Source organism: Amblyomma americanum, chromosome 6, assembly GCF_052857255.1.
Source record: "Amblyomma americanum isolate KBUSLIRL-KWMA chromosome 6, ASM5285725v1, whole genome shotgun sequence".
Lineage (NCBI taxonomy): Eukaryota > Metazoa > Arthropoda > Arachnida > Ixodida > Ixodidae > Amblyomma > Amblyomma americanum.
The window spans coordinates 95,138,430-95,158,676 of NC_135502.1; the positions used below are offsets into that span (position 1 = coordinate 95,138,430).

At 50.1% G+C, this 20,247-nt stretch overlaps 1 protein-coding gene across 1 annotated transcript in view; it reads right to left on the bottom strand.

Annotated features, from left to right (window-relative positions):
• Positions 1-7,307: 7,307 nt before the first annotated feature.
• LOC144094842 (nose resistant to fluoxetine protein 6-like) overlaps positions 7,308-20,247 on the bottom strand; it is a 47,238-nt gene continuing 34,298 nt past the window's right edge. Inside the window, exons 11-13 of the mRNA XM_077628729.1 lie at positions 19,454-19,643; positions 9,527-9,669; positions 7,308-7,615 (exon numbers count right to left, since the gene is read on the bottom strand). Of these exons, the coding sequence (XP_077484855.1) occupies positions 7,499-7,615; positions 9,527-9,669; positions 19,454-19,643 (450 nt within the window). The 3' untranslated portion in view covers positions 7,308-7,498. The remainder of the gene's footprint in view (positions 7,616-9,526; positions 9,670-19,453; positions 19,644-20,247) is intronic.

A 20,247-nucleotide genomic window follows, 5' to 3' on the forward strand; every position in this document is an offset into this window, starting at 1 on the left:
GCTAACTCATTAATGGTCTTCTTCTTCACTAGCTTCTTCCGTTCCCTCTTCAAGTCTAAACTAATTCTAGACCTTACCATTCTGTGGTCGCTACAACGAACCTTTCCGAGGACGGCCACATTCTGAATGATGCCAGATTTAGCGCATAGTATGAAGTCGATTTCATTTTTAATCTCACCATTGGGGCTCTTCCAGGTCCCCTTCCTGTTTTCTCGTTTGCGGAAGAAGGTATTCATGATCCGTAAATTATTTCTATCCGCGAATTCGACTAATAACTCTCCCCTGCTATTTCTAGAGCCTATCCCATAGTCACCTACCGCGTGGTCGTCAGTCTGCTTCTTGCCCACCTTCGCATTGAAGTCGCCCATCAGTACAGTGTACTGCGATTTTACTTTATTCATTGCCGATTCTACATCCTCATAGAAACTTTAAACGGACTGGTCATCATGGCTGGATGTGGGTGCGTAGGCCTGCACCACTTTCAGCTTGTTCCTCCTATTCAGCCTAATTACTATATCTGCTACCCTCTCGTTAATACTGTAGAACTCCTCTACGTTGCCAGCTATATCCTTATTAATGAGGAATCCCACACCTAGTTCTCGTCTATCCTCTAACCCGCGATAGCACAGTATGTGTCCGTCCTTTAGTACTGTATACGCCTCACCTGTCCTCCTAACTTCGCTAAGCCCTATCACATCCCATTTAATTCCCACTAGTTCCTCAAACAGCACTGCTAGGCTAGCCTCACTAGCTAAAGTTCTAGCGTTAAACGTTGCCAGGTTCAGATTCCAATGGCGGCCTGTCCGGAGCCAGAGATTCTTAGCACCCTCCGCTGCGTCACAGGTCTGACCGCCGCCGTGGTCAGTTGCTCTGCAGCCGCTGGGGACTGAGGGCCGAGGGTTAATTGGTTTGATCATAGAAGGTTGTGGCCAAGTACTACACCAGGGTGGCCAAATCCTGCTCTGGTGAGAGAGTGCGTTGTCGGTTCTGGTCACCGAGATCAGGCCGCACTACAGGCCTGGTTATGCAATTCCATCGACACGCGGATTTTTTTTTTTAAACCCGGTGGAGAATTGCGTGGCACCAGGATTTGAACCCCGGTCCTCTTGCACGCGAGGCGGATGTTCTACCTCTACGCCATCGCCCCCATCGCCCCCATCTGAATTAGGTAGTATGGCTCGAAAATTGTAGTTTTACTCATTTACACACTCTGATAACACTGCAATAAGCGCCACTGATGCTATAACGGCTGCTTGCGAAACGCTTCGCGTAGGACCGGCGCTTGCCGCTAATGGTATCTGCTTCCTCTTATGTGATCAGTATTTAATTTTAAAGCACTCTAGCTAAAAATACGTTTGGACATTACTTGCATTAATGAAAACAACCCGGTTTGTTGCACACAGTCGACGCCGACCGCTGCTGCCGGCTGCCTTAAGCACATGCTGTGCAGACCGGGTCACTTATCGGCATTTCCCCCTTATTGTACTCGCGTCCTGCGATGTAAGCAGTCATCGCTTTGAGGGAAGTGTTGTCAAAACTACACTCGACAGCTATTTGCAGTCGCTAAAACTTGTGAATTCGTTCTCCACAATCACCGAAATCGCACACACGAATTCTGCGTACTCGCTAGGCCTCGTCACGAAAACGGCCGGGCATAGCCTCCTCTAATAGATGAGGCTATGGGCCAGCGGTCGACCGTCGGCCGAAATTCAAGCATCTGGCTAGAGTTCCCCGCTGATTAGTAAGAAAGTGTGAAGATATGAAATGCAGGCGCTCGTTTCGCTTTTTTCGATAAGGATAAGGTACACAAGCGCAGTTTTTCGGCCTGTCTATTCATTGGGCGTGAAGCTTTCACTCGGCTGCACAAGCCCAGGCGACGGCGACGAGCGGCACTGTGGAGCGGCGTTTTCTGCCCGTGTCGCTCAATTGCCTCGCCGATAGGTTCTATGCGCAGGCACCGAATGAAAGCACATCTTCGCTGGTGCACGCACATCGCGAATGTCACCGTGGCTAACATAAGGTACAATGAGTTTTAAAGTTCTTACGTTTATAGAATGTCATACCAACTAGTCCCCCACCGCACTCTGCCAGTTCCCACTAAGTTCACTCTTTACGCTACTGCGATACGGGGTCGTTGATCGTGCTGCGTCGTCGTCGGTCTAGCTTGACAGACCAGTGCGTCAGCGATGGCATTTGCATACCGACCAGCCAACCGGCCACAGATCGCCGTACCATCGGCCTATAGTGTGACCGGACCCTACCTATACCGAAGAAAAACTGCGTTACTATTATTGACGCTTTTGCGGCACCAGTCACTCATATAGGGGGGAGGACTGCTATTTTGATCGCCCGCGGAAGTACAGGGAACAGGAGACCTCGCTGTGCACATTGAAGCAACAAGAGCAGACGACGTTGCTCCGTGTATGCCCTGGTGACGTCACGATACCATTCAATATGGCGGTCGCGGCCGATGGGAGGAGTTTCCCGTTCTCAATTTTGATCGCATTTTTTGGAATATGCAGCGCGTCCAGGGCGGCATAATTTCGGAAACTGGGTCATATACTATTGTATTAGTTACTGAAGCTCAAAAGTGCAATATGAAGAACGACCATGTTATGGCCCCTTTAAGTCTGTGCTCGATAGCGTTCAGGCCGGATTTTATTCTGGCCAGGGACTCTTCTGGCCACCTGAGTGCTCCAATTTACCTTGCTGCAAATGCCATCAGTGACACTCGCGTTAAAAAGGCTTTGGTTTTCTTAGAATTGCGCAGTGGAATCTGCAGTATCCATTATCATGAAGTAACCATGAAACCCGTCGCAATGGCTGCGTGCATTGGCGCTCGGACGCTTATCCCAAGGTCGCGGGTTAATCAATGCCGGCCGCGGCGGCCGTATGTCAATACGATAGAAATACAAGAGCGCCCGTGTGCTGTGCGAAGTCAGCATATCTTAAAGAACCCCTGGTAGTGCAATTTAACCCGGCAACTTCAGCGTCTGCTGTGGACTGCAGTGACGACAGTTCCTGTCCGAACAGCAGCGAAACATACGCTAAACATGGTGCTCGTTCAACAGGTTTTGCCGGTAACGCTGACGAATGACAAAGCGAACCCATTGCGACCGAAGACAGTAGGTTTTTATCAACGTTGTTGATAAGGACAGTCGGATAACTTGCCCCCGGGATGCGGCCCCACTTTCGTTGCCGCTTTCATGTCAGAGACGCGAGCGCCATCTCTCTAGGTTTTGACAGTACCAAGTTAGTTTTCTTGGTTTTCTCTTCGCCACCGCTACGGCCATTGGCTGCGCTTGATGACGAGGGCAGTTTGCTGCATAACTGGTCTACGCAGGCTCGCGCCTCGCATCGTCTGCGCCGGGCGCGGTTGCTTCGAACCGCGCTCGTCTACGAATGGAAAAGTTCGCTCTACGCCTGCGGCTCGAGAGGCCAGGATGCTCGGGGTTGAGTTTTTGTCTGTAGATCTCGGCCGAAGCTTAAAGCCCTTCTTTCCGCGGCCCCACGCGGCTAAAATCATAGAAACACGCGACGGGCCGCTTACCCCCTCGTACTTTGGGTTCATCGCATGTGTAATATAAGGCTGTGCAAAGTATACTGTAAACTTTGTTGATTAGATGACTAAAAGTTGAGTCTCTGTAAATGAAACCAGGCAAGAGTTTACAAAGACACTAAATGCTTTTTCTTTTTGCGGCATATATACGCACTTTCAATTTTTTCTTCAGCCACTTTGTTTTAATGCGTCGAGATGAAAATATAATCGTCAGGTGATGGAGGCATTTTTTATAAGTAAAGTGACCGATACTGGGAGCCCGGTAGCTTTAATTCATGAATGCGTATCTTATACGCATGTGATAAGATGTTTTCCAACCCGTATTCAGCGTTCCCGGCTAAGGTTATGGTTATAAATGCTACTAAGCCGTCTTGTTTCATTAATACAAAAGAGACGAAGGCGTAACTTACGTTTGTATTCATTATCAATACGTTTCTGTACGCACGCGAGTCACCGTCTGCTGACGCTCCTCATGCTGGAAGTAGCAGACGACGCGCTCCTCCCAAAGCGACCGCAGCGCCACCGCCTAGGCGGCAACCGTTTTGGGCGCGCTCTTTTCCAACTGTCCTTACCTAAAAACGTTGAACTTTGTTTGTAGATAACCTTGGACAAAACAAAGAAAACTAACGTGGCACTGTAAAACCCCTAGAGATGGCGCTCGCGTCTCTTTGAGATGAAAGCGGCAACGGAAGTGGGGCCTATTCCTGGGGGCAAGTTATAAGCAAGTTTTCCAGCTGCCCTTATCTAAGAACGTTGGTTTTAATCTTGGCAGCAATTGGAAAGTATGAGAGAAGCGTCAGGCGACCGGATCGGTACCTCAGTGGGTATATTTCTACAGATTGCTTAACTGCATGAAATTTTGTGGCATATAAAAGAGAGCTACGCAAATCTATACAGTAGGCAATGTAATCAGGACGCAAATGAGATAGGCAGTAAAACACAGCAATGTGTCATCCCGGCAGTAACGAAAGAGGAAGTATAGACAGCCTTAGGAGCAATGCCAAGGGGAAAGCAGCTGGTGAGGATCAGGTCTGTTGAAAGACGGAGGGGAGATTGTGCTAGAAAAACTAGCCACCCTGTATACGCCATGCCTTATGACCTCGACCGTAATAGAAGCTTGGAAGAACGCAAATATAATCCTAATTCATAAGAAGGGAGACGACAAGGACTTGAAAAATTACAGACCGATCAGCCTAGTGTCCGTTGCCTACAAGGTATTAACTAAGGAAATCGAAAATAGAATCAACACATCCTTAGACTTCAATCAACTAACTGATTAGTTAGGCTTTCATAAAGCATACCCCCCAAAACAAACAAACAAATAAAACTTATTCACACTATCAATCAGGTGATAGAGATATGCGCAGAATATAACCAACTCCTATACCTATATAGCAATCATAGACTGCGAGAAAGTATTTGACTCAGTCGAAATTTCACCAGTCATGCAAGCATTGAGGAATCAGTGTGTAGAAGAGCTTTGTGTAAAAATACTGTAAGATATTTATAACGGGTGCACAGATACCATAGTCCTCCATAAAGTCAGAAGTAAAATTCCAATAATGAAGGGCGTAAGGCAAAAAGACAGGATCTCGCTAATGGCATTCACCGCCTGTTTGCAGGAGGTATTCAGAGGCCTGGATTGGGAATATAGTTGGGGATAAGAGTTAACGGAGAACACCTTGCTAGGAAAGAGAAATGATAGGTGTAACGTTACGAGACCGGAAGCGGGCAGAGTGGGTGAGGGAACAAACGCGGGTTAATGACATTTAAGTTGAAATCAAGAGGAAGAAATGGGCTTGGACAGGTCATGTAATGCGAAGGCAAGATAACCGCTGGTCCTTGAGGGTAACGGAGTCGCAAGCGCAGCAGGGGCTGACAGTAGGTTAGGTGGGCGGATGAGATTAGGAGTTTTGCGGGGATATGGTGGCCGCAGCTGACAAAAGACAGAGTTAATTGGAGAGACATGGAAGCGGCAGGCCTTTACACTGCAGTGGTCAGGCTGAGGACGATGACGATATAGGACATATAAAACCACATCTTCGTTTTTTCACACTGGCGAAAATCTACCCGCGCAGAAACAAAGCTTTTTTATGCAGTCGTCCTCAATTTGTTTATCTTGGCCCCGTTTTGTTTGGTTGTATTTGTGGATATCACAATGAATCAAAGCTAATTAACTCTTTGCTGTCACCTTTAGAGTGTGCAGTTACATTGTGCTAACTATAAACACAGATAAAAAAAGCCGTACGCCACAGCGGCTTCACACTTGGGAGCAATTTCGTGTCGATCGCTGCCACGTTGCATGCGTAATTAGGTGAACTGAATAAATCATTAGAGCCGAAAAGACCGGCACATGTGCGTGCTAAGGAAATCCTTGCAAATTGAGCAGTCCGAATACTATACCACACCAAATTTCCCAATATAAGTGTGCGCGCTGACAGCAGCGGCAAAAAAGTTATTGTTTTTAATTATTTTGGCGGTTAAAGAAAGCCGTTCCCTGCACTCTTTGTGCCGGCGATGTAACATGATTAACGTGCAAAATTGGCTTTCTTGTACATCTCCTACTGTATTTTGTAAAATAAAGGAAGTCTAGTTTTGAAAACCCTGTACAACAGAGATGTTTTCATAGGAGCAGAATTATTGGTCCACATTGCCAAAAGCAGTTAGGCGAAACTTAATTTCTATGAATATCCTTCGTGATTTGTAGCTGTGAACTGGAAATACCATTGGAGTTTGGAGAAATGCATCATGTTCTTCTCACACATATGCATGTCCACCAGAAAAGCATAATTAACCTTTATTTCAAAGGTATAAAAATAAATTAGTCAACAAATATTTCGTAGCAATATATTCAACAGAAGTTTTGCTGCGATGTTGTTGAGTAAATTCAAGGAGTGTTGACTTTTCATTCAAAGACCATTGAGCTAGTAAATGCTCAACAAGAACTAAGCGAAAACTCAAGGCACATTTTTGTAGGTCAACCCTTATGTGCTGGAGGGGTGAGTGACGATGCACAAGAGCCCTTGTGGCCCACTGCACCCCGTCACCTGAATTCTCCGAACCGCAAGGAGGGGGTTTCTACGCACGGCGCATGCTAGTCCTTTACACCTTGTTTGGCGACCGTCGTTTCAATGAGGAGACCGTCTACCAATGTACACTGTCTACCAATATGACTACCAGCATACAGCGGCATCGCAGGAAATCAGCGTGCGGATGATGCCGCACTAAATACCCACCACGACGCTGATTTTCAGTCCAGTGGATTGCCCAAACGTTGATCGGCTTAACTAAAAACAATTTTCAGCCCAATTTTCCGGCAAGTGAACTCCGATAGTGTGCTGGGGTAAACTGGTACCTCTTGCCTTGCGTGGAGAATCTCGAGAATCATGCAAATACAGGGCTTAGTTTCGCAACCACGTACAAGTGCGCCCCAAAAGGTTGAGCAAGAACTGCTACCAAAATTCTATCAGAAGTACTTTCGACGATTTATCAAACACGCAGGTCACATGCCCGAGTTCATGTCTGATATTTCGCTTCGGAACTCGCCAAAGCTTACCTCTGGAGACCACATGAGCGCTGGGAGCTTGGAGGCATATTAGCACCAATATGGAATAAAAAGCTGCACCCCACGCTACATCCATGATCGGAAACGAGCAAAAGTTGGTTATGTAGATAGGTTACACAAGAGAACAAACCTGAAGTCAGAGGTTATTCTGATGGCTGATATTCCTGCTTCCGGCATAAGAATTTCATTTATTCACAAACGACAAGATGAACGCAAGAGCATATTGGTCGCGTATGTAGCGCTGTCAGTGTGTATACGCCAACCAAAACCTCGCGTAGATAACAGAAGAGCCGCGATGACATCTGTCGTGCAAACTCCCCACCTCTGTCTCTCGGCGCTGCAAAGGCGAGCAGTTGCGGAGCCCCTCCAGCGGTTCACATCTTTCCGGCGAGCAGAAATTTCTCGAGGCCGAGGATGGGTGCTTCAAACAGCAGGCACATGCCAAGGGCCATTACGTACGAGAGTGTCAGGTACCCCACGTAGAAGAAATACTGCGTGTAGCCGAAACAAAACACCAATTTTAATTAAACTGCCCTGTATATCATCCAGAATATCAGTGGCGTGATTAGAAAGCTGGCGTATTATGTCACCTGTAGTGCCCAATCGCAAAAAGCATTCAAATTTTTTTTACGCACACAACTTTCGAACTGCGAAGAGCCATCGCCTCCAGAGCGCTTCACAGCACGGCACGACACATTCCACAGTTACTGAAGTTATTTCCTTCGTGCACCATATTTTCAGGTCCCAGTCGTGGACCGCTATATATGGCGTGCCAAAGCCATTAGAGACTTTCAGCATTAGCGGAGACGTACTTGTGTGGACATAAATGGGAATGCCACACGCCGCCTGCGCACGCGCAATGTGTCCGCCCATGCCAGTGCGAGTGCGCAGGAGGCGTCCGATAATCAGGCATGCATCAACGCTAGTACACCTCGTCTATGCTAATACTCCGTATTAGAGACTTTTCGCGTAGCGGAGACGTGCAGACGAATGCGCGGCCAGGCAGGGCCAGTGTGCGTGTGCAGCCGACATCCGGTAAATTGGCATTCGTTTTCCCTATAGTTCGTCTCCACTACGCGAAAGTCTCTAGTATAAGTGACTTTTAGAAAAGCGTGAAGCTCTAGGTTAGGGGTATAGGGGAATAGCGGGGGGCCAGTGCACAGCCGCAGGACAATAACGCCCCTTCCTCCGGTTATTGTCCTGCGGCTCTGCACTGCCCCCCCCCCTCCCCCGATTCCCTACGGCCCCTAAAGTATAGCTTCACGCTTTTCTAAAGTCCCTGCTACTGGCGGCCACCTATAGGCAACCTGCGATGCTTGTCGCCGCTGCCCGCGCCGTCACCTAGTGGCTACGAGTATCAACGCTGAGTGGGCCGAGAAGTGCTCGGGCTATTAGTGGCTTCCCCCGTTTAGCTTACAAAGTGAGCGTCTGCATCTGAGTGGACTTAGCTCTCTAGTATTAATTGCTCTCGTTGGACTTCTGCGATTCCTCAACTGTCCCCGGTCCTAAAAGCGAAATAACGAGCGTCGGTACTACTGCTGTTGTGACCGTATATTACAAGCAACGCGGGCTAGAGCACGCAGAACCAGTGAATGGGCAACAAGGCCGTCATCCGCGCGACGGCTAGGTGCCGGTTCCCGACAAGCCGCAGTGAGGGCGCCTTCCCTTTGCCTCGGAAAACCCGCCTTCATCTCGCCTGCAGCCTATTCGGAAGCGGTGAACGAGGGATAGTCTACATGGTCGTCTACACCGTCTTCGATGGGCGCTTGTGAGAGGAATAGCTTGCCCTTTCTGATTTACGTTTTTTCGGCATACGGCTTTCGACCATAATATTGAGCTCTTGCTTCAATCTCGCTCGTAATTTATCTGAAAGTCTTCTCACGGGCAGTGCGAGGCATTTAGGTACGTATCGTTGCTGCTGCCACGCGCTTTGGAGAACAGCGCCGCTAGTCAAGCGCCCACACGGAACCTAGCTGAGGCGGGCTAAAAAAAAAAAAAGAGGGAGGGGAGGGGGTGCAGTGTTCATTGAAGCAAAGCATACCTCGTTTCGTAAAGCTCGAAAGACATGGGGACATCAAGCAATGATGTACATGTAGTGACACGCGTCTGAGTGTTGTCGCAATCTCGCACGCTTACGACGTGGCACTGCCTGCGAATCCCATGCTAAATCGGTGCGTACAGTCTGATCGCAGCTTCTTCGGTGCCCATCTCAGGCCTCACGCAATAAGAGGCGTGGGGCAGAGGTAACTTGGTAAACAAGGTCGCCTCCAACGAAGTTGCCGAGTCATGTCTGCGCCACGAATCACATCGGCCAGAATTTTCGAGACAAGAAATGCGCTCGGCGGCCGCCAAACCAAGGTTCGGGCGAAAGCCTGCATCTTCTGGCGCTGCTGCGTGCTCACCAAGAGGCCGGGGGAGAAGTCGAAGCTCTGCTGGCGCGTGTCCGCGAAGAGGACCATGGGCAGCAGGTGCACGATGTAGGCGGCGAATGTGAGCCGGCTCAGAGGCACCAGCGCCTTGCACGACAGGAGGTAGGTGACGGGGCCTGCGTAGCACAAGCACCGCAGCACTGATCCCGTCCGAAGAAGAAACGGGAAGGAGCGGTAAGGCCATCACACGGAAAGAGCAAGCGCCATTAAGGAGTTCTCGCATGCATTGTTATTGTAACTTATTTCAAGGAAACTGTGACAGCCCTGCTGTAATCGAATAATGAGAAGAATAAGTGCAGCTAGCCTACTTCAGCCCAGTGTCATCATTTTGGTTGAGTATCTTACAAATAAAGGGTGGTGCGCAGGCAACGGGCGGGGGGGGGGGGGGGCTCCCTGACACAAATGTCTTAAGCAATAATCGTGAAATCCTGCAGCCCCGACTCGCAATATTGTGCTCAGTGAGTACTCGCCCGCACCGCTTAATCACTTTCAAATCATTAATCACGCAGTCTTAAAACCAAAATTCATTTCACAAACGTCGCTTTCGACTTTTCAGATGTCACCAGTCACTCTAGTTACTTAGCTCAATGTGAAATTGAAGTGAGTCGAAAACTTGGGCGTCCATTTATTTCTGCGGTCGCGCATAGGGAGAGCAGAATAAAGAAGTCAGGGAGAATTTATCTAATTTTATACCCAAATGTATAACCGACTTTCAGATTGACTTTTGCATCTAGTAGACCTATCGCTCTAAAAGCGTTCCGTGTGCAGCACTGTCTGCTGGCTGGCGAGGAGAATTGGGAAAGAAAGCGCTGCACGGAGGAGATCGTCGCTACTTTGCAACGTCGAGGAAAGCTTCCTGCAATCTCTGTGGCGCGGTCCACTCTGGCGGTACCCCACTTTACGAACCTGAGCCGGGATCGACAGAAAAGCTAGCGAGAGGGGTAGGGCTGAAGAGAGGGACAAGAAAGGAAGCGATTCCCCATTTTGGTTGACCGAAGTGGCGTTGAAAAAAAAAAAAACTATGCGGATTCTTAAGTCACTTTAAAAAGGCTCTGAAACACCTTCTGAGGAGACTACATAAACTCGCTCAGTCACTACATGCCGTCGTGATGAAAAGGTGAGCTAAATAATACGCACCTAAACGCAACAGAGAACCCACAATCGCGCGCCAAATTTGGCTATGTTATGATCGGGAAGCCTTCCAACGTTTTAAACTAGGGGCTCAACGCGGCTACGACAGAGTGAAAGGTCCACGCAGTGATGAGCTATCTATTTCATGGTGTGCGCCATAGACACGCGCCTTGCGAGAGGGCAGGAGGGAGAGCGCAACAATTGTGCCTCCCATGTCAACCATCGCCGATTCCGCCAAATATGAGTTATCTCGAGCTTAAACAACCAGCGCATCCACGCTGCCCTTGAAACTTTCTGAGGATCGATCGCCACGCTTCCTGGGAATTCCAGTGGTGCTACGTGCGTACTACAGCCGAGCTAGGAGGACCACGACAGGCCCTTTGCCGGCAGCCGTGCTGGTGGGCTGATGATAAACCTTTGTTAATCCTGGCACTCTTATCTCTCTCTCTCTAAATGCACTACGATCCCTGGCACTAGAATTCACTTCTAAAATACACAGAGATGGTTTGATAAAAACTGCCTCTATGTCCTCGAGACTCGAAAAGCACACGGAAGGCCCAGCCCCCTGCACCTCCTGTCGAAAATCCCCGCACGGGCACTATAGCGATCTTTCCGGAAACGTTTAGAGCGAAAGCGCTACTTAACGAGGTCAAACCGGCTCCCTGGTTTGTGTGATGCTTGACCCTAAAGGTGACTTTGAGAAAACCATAAATAGATGATTATTGTCGCGAATCGGATTTGAACAAGCCGCGACGTGTGAATCATCTTCGCTGGCCGTTGCACTATCGGCACTATAGGCTATCGCTGCAGCCGATCACTTCTCGTGTTCAACTTCAACACACTCTCCTGCTGTGCATTACGCATCGTCTTCTCCTTGAACTAATACAGGTATCAAATTAAGAATCGCGCTTTGAGTTATATGGCTGCAGTGACAGAGAGATGTGCGCTGCATGCATTGACATCGACAACGTTGCTGCAGATACGCGGCAGTGGAATGGGCCACCGGCGCACATCGGGTAAATGAGCATTGGTGACGAAAAAGTTGAAGACGCGCATAAATAGCTCCCTGGGGCAGTGGACACCTCAACTGTGCTTTCAGGTACGTGGCGGTAGTGTCCACAAGCAAAAAACTGCGCTTTCTCACAATATTTGGTGCTTAGCAATGCCAGACCGCCAGCCAATTTTTTTCATCCTCGCGCCCTCCTCCATCTCACGCTCCTGAGTATTTATATTCAGAGATGGCTGTTCATTGCATTCTTTCAGACCCCACGCAGACCCCAGGGAGTTCCCATGCTCGTCGGCAGCTGGCGGTGGGGCCGAGTGGGTGGGGAGGCGGAGGCGCGTCGACCCTGGTGTGGAAAATAGGAGACGGCCCCGAAGGGACGGAACGGGAAGACGCGCAACGTGGGGCAACGCGACACCCGCCCTCGCGCCGGGTCTGACCAAGGTCACAAGTGGCTCTCTATCTCTCTTTCTCCCGACTGCCCGAGGCCAACCGCTCGAGATGCCTTCTTTTCTCCCCTTCCCACTGTTCCCTTTTGTATCCATGTGTTTTGTGTCAAACTTCGACCCGTGTAAATAAAGTCAGTGTGAAAGTGAAAGCCACCGAGAGAGCGTCGTTTTTGTGAGGCTCCCGCGCGCGCGGCCCCGCCGCCCGAACGAGTCTTACGCGCAGTTTGGCTTTAATTAGTGCGGCTCAGTCGTTACTTGCCGGGGTGTCACGGTCGCAGTTACTAACGTTCAGAAGAAATAACATTTTGGTGCCGAAACCCGGGAAACTTAGTTAACAGTGATCGAGAACGCCATGGAACGACTCCAGAAGAAGCAAGCCGCACTACGACAAGCGATCGACAGGATCATCACAGCAGCCACCACACTCCTACAAGAGCCTGCAGTCCAGAGCGGTGAGCTGGAAGAACAATTTGACCTCCTTGTCGAGCAATCAGAAGAGCTTAAAGCAGTTAATGAGAGCATCGAGAAGAGGGTAGACCTGCAGGAACTCAACTCCGAATTGGCAGCCGTATCTGTCTTCAGTGAGAAAATCAGCGTCACGAAAACACGCATCAAAAGAGCCCTACGTAACCAAACCTCGAGCGAAGATAGATCGACAACTCCGTCAGTAACGGGGGCTCTTCCCGAGCCTAATTCGCAGTCTTCAGTGAACACCGGCATCACCACGAGCCAGCTACCGTCAGCAACTACCAAACTTCCGAAGCTGGAAATCGCCAAGTTCAGCGGAGACTTGCGATCATGGCAGAGATTTTGGAATCAGTTCGAATCAACAATTCACAAGAATGAAGTTCTTTCAGCAATCGCTAAATTCCAGTACTTGACGAGTTACCTCACAGGAAAGGCGGCCGCGGCTATCGAAGGGCTATCCCTAAGCAATGAAAACTACGCAGTAGCGATCAAGACCCTGACGGAAAGATTCGGGAAAGAAGACGTCATAATCGAAGAACACATGTCACGGTTGCTCGGTGTTCGCCCGGTACACAACCTCCACGACACGGAAAGGCTTAGGACCCTTTATGATGAAATCCAGTCGGGAGTCCGAAGCCTCGAGGCACTGGGAGTGACATCGAGTACGTACGGCGTGCTGTTGCTGACTGTCTTAAGGAAAAGCATTCCTGATCAGCTGTGCCTTGAATACTGCCGGAAGAAAGCTACCGCTAAAGCCAGTCCCCAAGACGAACTCCAAGATTTCCTAGATTTCTTAAGAATGGAAGTGGAGAGCAGAGAACGAGCACAGTACAGCAGCCGCCAGTCGCAGAGCACTGTTCTCAAACCGAGGGATTCAAGTCTAAAGGGAAAGACACCTTCCGCAGCAGTCTTCGCTGTAAAAGGCAGAGAGTCGCAGTGCTCATTTTGTGGTGCAGAAGATCACCTTCCGCAGGACTGTGTGGTCAGCGTTCCGCTAGAAATGAAGAAGGAAATCATGGCCAAAGAGAGAAGGTGCTTCAAATGCGCGAAAAGGAACCATCGGGCAACCGAATGCCGATCAGCCAAGTGGCTTAAGTGCGCGAAATGTTCCGCCCGGCACGCTACAGGCGTCTGCGAGTTAAACAGGCCGACACCATCTCATGAAAGAAACGTCCCTGCACCTCTTGAGACTACCGTGCAGTCATCGTTACAGATGGCGCAGACTAACTCCACTCCGAGCGTTCTCCTGCAGACAGCACAAGCCTGGGCAGAAGCGAAACAGAATCGCGCCTTGGTTAGAATACTGCTCGATGGTGGCAGCCAACGAACTTTCGTAAAAGAAGACGTTTCCCGGCGTCTTAAGCTTCGAGTGGTGGGCAAAGAACGTCTCGCCATTCACACCTTTGGGACCACGAAGCCAAGCATCAAAACGTGCAACAGAGTCGAGTTATGGCTACGAAGCCGGCATAACGACAACATAATTCGAGTCGAGGCCCTCGAGGTTCCTGAGATTTCCGGGGACTTTCTACAACCACCGGACGCCTCCGCTACCAGCCTGGCTGCAGGCCAAGGGCTCTAGCTCGCTGATCTGGCTCCTGGCGACCATCGACAGAACACCGGCGTCTGTATCTTGATTGGCGCTGACCGATACTGGGACGTCACCACCGGAAAAGTCAAGCGTGTCAGCGACAAGCTCGTTGCCGTGGAGACCATCTTTGGGTGGACATTACAAGGTACAGTTTCTAAAACAACGGCGACGGCGTGTTTGACGACAACCACCGGAGTCATGCGCATCTTGGTGACCACCCAACAGGACAACGACGTCCTATCCAGACAGCTGAAATCATTTTGGGAGCTGGAACACCTTGGGATAGTCGACAGAGAAGCCACAAACAAGAAAGACGAAGTTCTTAAAAACTTCCAAGACACCGTCACTTACAGAGATGGTCGTTATCAGGTGGCCCTGCCCTGGAAGCACAATGCGTCAGATTTAGCTGACAATAAAGGGGTAGCTGCGCAGAGGCTTCGGTCATTAACGGCCAAGCTGCTGAGAAGTGACGACATCATGCAAGCTTACGACCAAGCGCTGCGAGAATACCTGGTTTCCGGACACGCCGAGGAGGTCAACAGAAATGGTGAGTCCCCAAAGGGACCTATTTATTACCTCCCGCATCGAGGCGTTGTCAGACCGACAAGTGAGACAACCAGGCTGAGAGTTGTTTTCGACGCGTCCTCGAGCGCACAAGGTCAGCTCTCGCTCAATGATGTTCTGTTTGCGGGACCAAATTTGAATCCAAATCTCTCAGACATCCTAATCAGGTTCCGAACCCACAGAATCGCTATCATGGCAGACATAGAAAAGGCATTCCTCCAGGTGCAGCTCGCCGAAAGTGACCGCGACGCCCTGCGTTTTCTGTGGTATGAACGAGCGCCCAAGCAGTCGGAACCTCTGCCCCCTGTCAAAGCGTATCGTATGACGAGAGTGCCGTTCGGAGCAACATCGAGTCCCTTTTTGCTTGCGGCAACTCTCAAACACCATATAGGGTCCATGCAGGATATTTATCCGAGCACTGCGAATGTACTCAAAAATGACCTGTATGTGGACGATCTAGTGACGGGCGCTGACACCAAAGAGGAGGCGGAGCGGATCTGTGAAGAATCGCAGTGCATTATCAACAAGGCCGGCATGCATCTGCGCAAGTGGAGATCGAATGCGGCAGAGCTTGCAACGATGATATTCGAAAGTGATAACGCACGAGGCAGCTTGCCGGAGCTCACGACGACAAAGATCCTCGGTGTCGAATGGAGGCCTCACGCTGACGACTTCGTGTTTGAGATGAACACCCTAATAGATTTCTTGAGAACGCGGCAGGATACGAAGAGGTCTTTGCTACAAGCGTCAGCGCGTATTTTCGACCCTTTCGGTTTCCTCGCCCCGATCTCCACTACAGCGAAGATTTTGTTTCAAACCCTTTGGGAGCGCGGTAGAGACTGGGATGAGAAGCTGCCAACAGACGTATTAGAGAAATGGAACAGTTGGTGCCAGCAGCTTACTGAGCTTCGCTGCATTTCAGTGCCTCGCAAAATCGCCTTGAAGGGAGAACATGCCGAGCCGGAGCTACATGTTTTCTGTGATGCCAGCCCCAAAGCTTACGGTGCCGTAGCTTACGTGAAGACAAAAAATGAAGACGAGAGCTTCACTGTATCCCTTTTGATGGCGAAGTCAAGGGTGGCTCCGTTAAAGCGCTTGTCATTGCCGCGGTTGGAGCTAATGGGGGCTCTAATTGGAGCTCGGTTGGCCAAAACGCTTATTCAGCAGATGAATGTGGCAGCTCTTTCAGTCCATTGCTGGAGTGACTCGACTGTTTCACTGAGCTGGATAAAGAGCTCTGCTCTGAGGTGGAAACCTTTCATTGCCAACCGAGTGCAAGAGATTCAATCTCTGACGGATCCTTTAGTCTGGAGGCATTGCCCTGGAAAGGAAAACCCCGCGGACTTGTTGACAAGGGGCATAATGCCATCCAGCTTGATTGACAGTAAAACCTGGTGGACCGGACCTGATTGGCTGAAGACTTCAACAGTGTACCCCACTGTTCTGCCACAGATCGATAACAAGATTTGCGCAGAGGAGGAAAGAGTCGTGCAAGTGCTCAATACAGTGAGCTGCAGTGCATCGGAGCCTTTGCTAGATATTGAAAACAGCAGCTCCTTGACCAGAGTCCTTCGCGTAACAGCCTGGATTCAGCGCTTTCTGCATAACTCTCGGAACCCCTCACTGAAACGAGAAGGAGAGTTAACAGCACCAGAACTGGCGGAGGCCGAGAACTACTGGCTTCGACTGTCACAAATGACAAGCTTCTCGAAGGAAATAGGCGCACTTCCGTCGTCAACTCCACTCGACAAGAGATCGCCCATCCTAGCTCTCAACCCCTACCTCGATGCTGATGGTTTACTCAGGGTAGGCGGTAGACTCCAATATAGCGCCGAAGAGGAAGCAACAAAACATCCAGTAGTAATCTCTTGCGCACACCGGTTCGCATTATTGCTCATCGCTCGCGAGCACATGCGCTTGCTGCATGCTGGAGTGCGAGACACCCTATGCCACCTCCGTGAGCGCTACTGGGTGCTGAGAGGAAGACAAGCAATAAAGTCGGTGATTAGGCGCTGCGTTCCATGCCAGAGACAAAGTTGCCGTCCCGCAGCTGAACCCGTAGCCCCTCTTCCACCTGAACGCGTCACCAAGGCTGACCCATTCCAGATCGCAGGTGTCGACTTTGCGGGGCCTCTATTCTGCAGTGAAAATGGAGTGACTCGCAAGGCGTACATCGCTCTCTTTACATGCGCGACAACCAGAGCAGTCCATCTCGAGCTCGTGAGAGACCTCACATCCAACTCTTTCCTGAAGGCTCTCAGAAGGTTTGTTTCCAGACGCGGGATGTGCAAAATAATCTATTCCGATAACGCTCTGACCTTTAAAAAAGCGTCAAAAGACATTGCAGCGATGTTTCGGGCATCGAGGGAAACAGAGGTCGAGGCGGTCGTAAATTCCCGTCCCCTCACAAATGCCCGCTCGGATGCGGGGGAGCCAGCTCCTCTAATACCCGCTCATTTCCTTGTTGGACGACGGCTAACAGCTTTGCCGTCCACGACTGCGGCCACTTCTGCGAAGTCGACGCGTGGAACGTTGCAAAGAAAATGGAAGTACCGCGTTGCACTTGTGGATTTGTTTTGGAAACGGTGGAGGCGGGAGTATCTCTTAGAACTGAGGTCCGCTCATTTCACCCGGCCTACACAGCAGCGAAGCATACAGGAAGGCGCTATTGTGCTGCTCGGCGACGAACGGACGCCCCGCCAGATGTGGCCGATGGCGAGAGTGAAGGAGACCTTCCCAGGAAGGGACGGTAATGTGCGCGCTTGCAAGATTGTGCTCCCAAACAGAGGGGAGATGCGTCGGCCAGTGCAAGCCCTTTTCCCTCTCGAACTTCAAGGTTGGGACGTGTCACGCAGTGCACAATGAGCCGAAATAGCTCATTGCGGGGGAGGATGTGGAAAATAGGAGACGGCCCCGAAGGGACGGAACGGGAAGACGCGCAACGTGGGGCAACGCGACACCCGCCCTCGCGCCGGGTCTGACCAAGGTCACAAGTGGCTCTCTATCTCTCTTTCTCCCGACTGCCCGAGGCCAACCGCTCGAGATGCCTTCTTTTCTCCCCTTCCCACTGTTCCCTTTTGTATCCATGTGTTTTGTGTCAAACTTCGACCCGTGTAAATAAAGTCAGTGTGAAAGTGAAAGCCACCGAGAGAGCGTCGTTTTTGTGAGGCTCCCGCGCGCGCGGCCCCGCCGCCCGAACGAGTCTTACGCGCAGTTTGGCTTTAATTAGTGCGGCTCAGTCGTTACTTGCCGGGGTGTCACGGTCGCAGTTACTAACGTTCAGAAGAAATAACACCTGGAGCGTGCTAAAAGTGACGAAAAGAGAAGGAAAAGCGCGAAGGACGTTAAGTTTTATACGCCGGAACCTTCATAACAAGCCTAGCTCCGTTCGAAACCTTGGGCACGTTACATTTGTTCTCCCACAGCTGAAATTCGTCTCATCTATATGGTCTTCCCGATCACAAATATCTCATAGAAATGCTTGAGTCGATTCAAAGCAGAGCTGCCCGGTACATTTTTAGCAATTGTAATCCCCTTACAGTGTCTGTCAGTTTAAAAACCTTAATGACATACAGATGCTTGAAATTCATCGGTCCATTTGACTTCTGCGTTTATTTCATAAATATGTTTGTACCCGTCCCTAGTTGTTGCTCTAGAATTACCTTTCCGCTCTTCACAATGGTTATATAATCAACCCAACTTCAACCGGATATATGGTAAAACCCAGTAATTTAATTGTTCTGCATTACCTAGAACAATTAAGCTCTGAACGATCTTCTTGACAACATAATCTCTTTCACTGACCGCGTGAAGTTTAAGAAACACCTATGCACACATGTATCGCCCTAGCATTGTTCGAAATGTTGCACCACGGTTTCAGTTGTTCTTAACGTTGTTTTCTGATGTACCGCTGCTTCTTTTGGCCCTGGTCACCTCTTTTTCGCATACTCGGGTTTCGCTCTTTGTCTTTATTTGCTATTTTCGTGTTTAATGCTATTTTACCTCCGTTCGGTGTGACCTTCGTGTTCCTTTCGTGTACTTTCCTTGTACTGCGCCTGCCTCCACCGCTATTTGCTCTGCCGCGGTTATACCCGAGAGCATACACCTCCTATACCCAATGCACCCCCCCCCCCCCCCCACCTCCTGGCCCCGCTGGCGAGGGTTTGCCGGTTTTTTTCTCATTGAAAGCCCGGCAAACCCTCCCCAACGGGGCCTGGAGCTCCTCACCACTTGGGAGGAATGGGAGGCCCTATTGCGCGCGACGGACCCGGTCAAGCAGAAGGTTGCTACTGACCGGGCCGCCCACGTCTTTTAACTCCATCAACTCATGAACGGGTAGTGAAGTGTGGTCATGCGGGGACCCAGGGACCAGCGCGTGTTCAAATCCCTCGGTCAAATAAAGTTGCTTTTCTCTCTCAATTACGAGCGTGCCTTTCAAAATAAGCGATCCGTGTTACGCCCTTTGCTTGTCTTAGCATATTCGCTCGGCTAAAGAAATAAATCTGCTTACATATACAGCTTTGCCGGGCGCGTGTGTATATGTCTTGGCAAGGAGCATGAGCGGGGGTGGGTTGGAAGGTTGTAAAAAGGGAGAGAGAGGGGAACGAACTGCCCCCCCCCCCCCCCCCCCGGCATGTTGAAAACTCTGCGCCCATGAGATGAAGCACACTCACGGCCAGAGATTTGGCAGCGCTTACCTCCGTAACCTTCGAGGCAGCTGATGAGGATCCAGGCAATGCAAGCCGCCCAGACGGAACGCGATAAGCTACCGTACAGAGCTGCCATGTACGGTGGAAGCTGCCGGTAGCGGGCGTCCGTGGGCCACACGGCGAAGAGCAGCGCCAACGTCAGCAAAGTGCTCGCGGTCCAGCCGGCGTACACGCAGCGCTGAAACAGAGCAGTGAACGAGGTGTACGAATACCGGTTTGCTTCTTGAATACCAAACCACGGCCAACGCCAAAGACGTACACCTCTTGGAAGTTTTGTTTTGTAGTCATGCTGTCAACTGTGAGAAATTTTATTTGATAATCACGTTTCCTTATAAGTGCTGAATTATATTCACAGACCTTTGGTTATTTGAAAAATTATCTCAAAGTGATGTTGGCAATGAATTTCGCTATAATTGTCTTAGACTGCGCAATTTCTAAGCCGCCATCTTTTTTTTTTTTTTGCTCAGGTCGGAATTGAGGATGCTACAAACCCTTTGCATTTCATGATGCTCGCTATCGCATATTTCCTCCGCCTGCGCATGTGGGCCGCTCGTCCGTTCCACTTGCTCTTTGTTTTTGTTTCGTGTCATGCATGAAAGCAGCTTTTTTTCTGGTAGGATCTTTTTTTTTGTCGTCTCTTAGTGGCGCCTCTGTAGAAGAACCTCATATGAATTTCCAGCATCTGTGGTTCCATCCAGCTGCCATGTAGACTCAATGTAAAAGGTTGCTCTCCGTTTTATCGACGTGGCAGGAAAGTTGCTGCACGGCAGTAGGACTGGGTG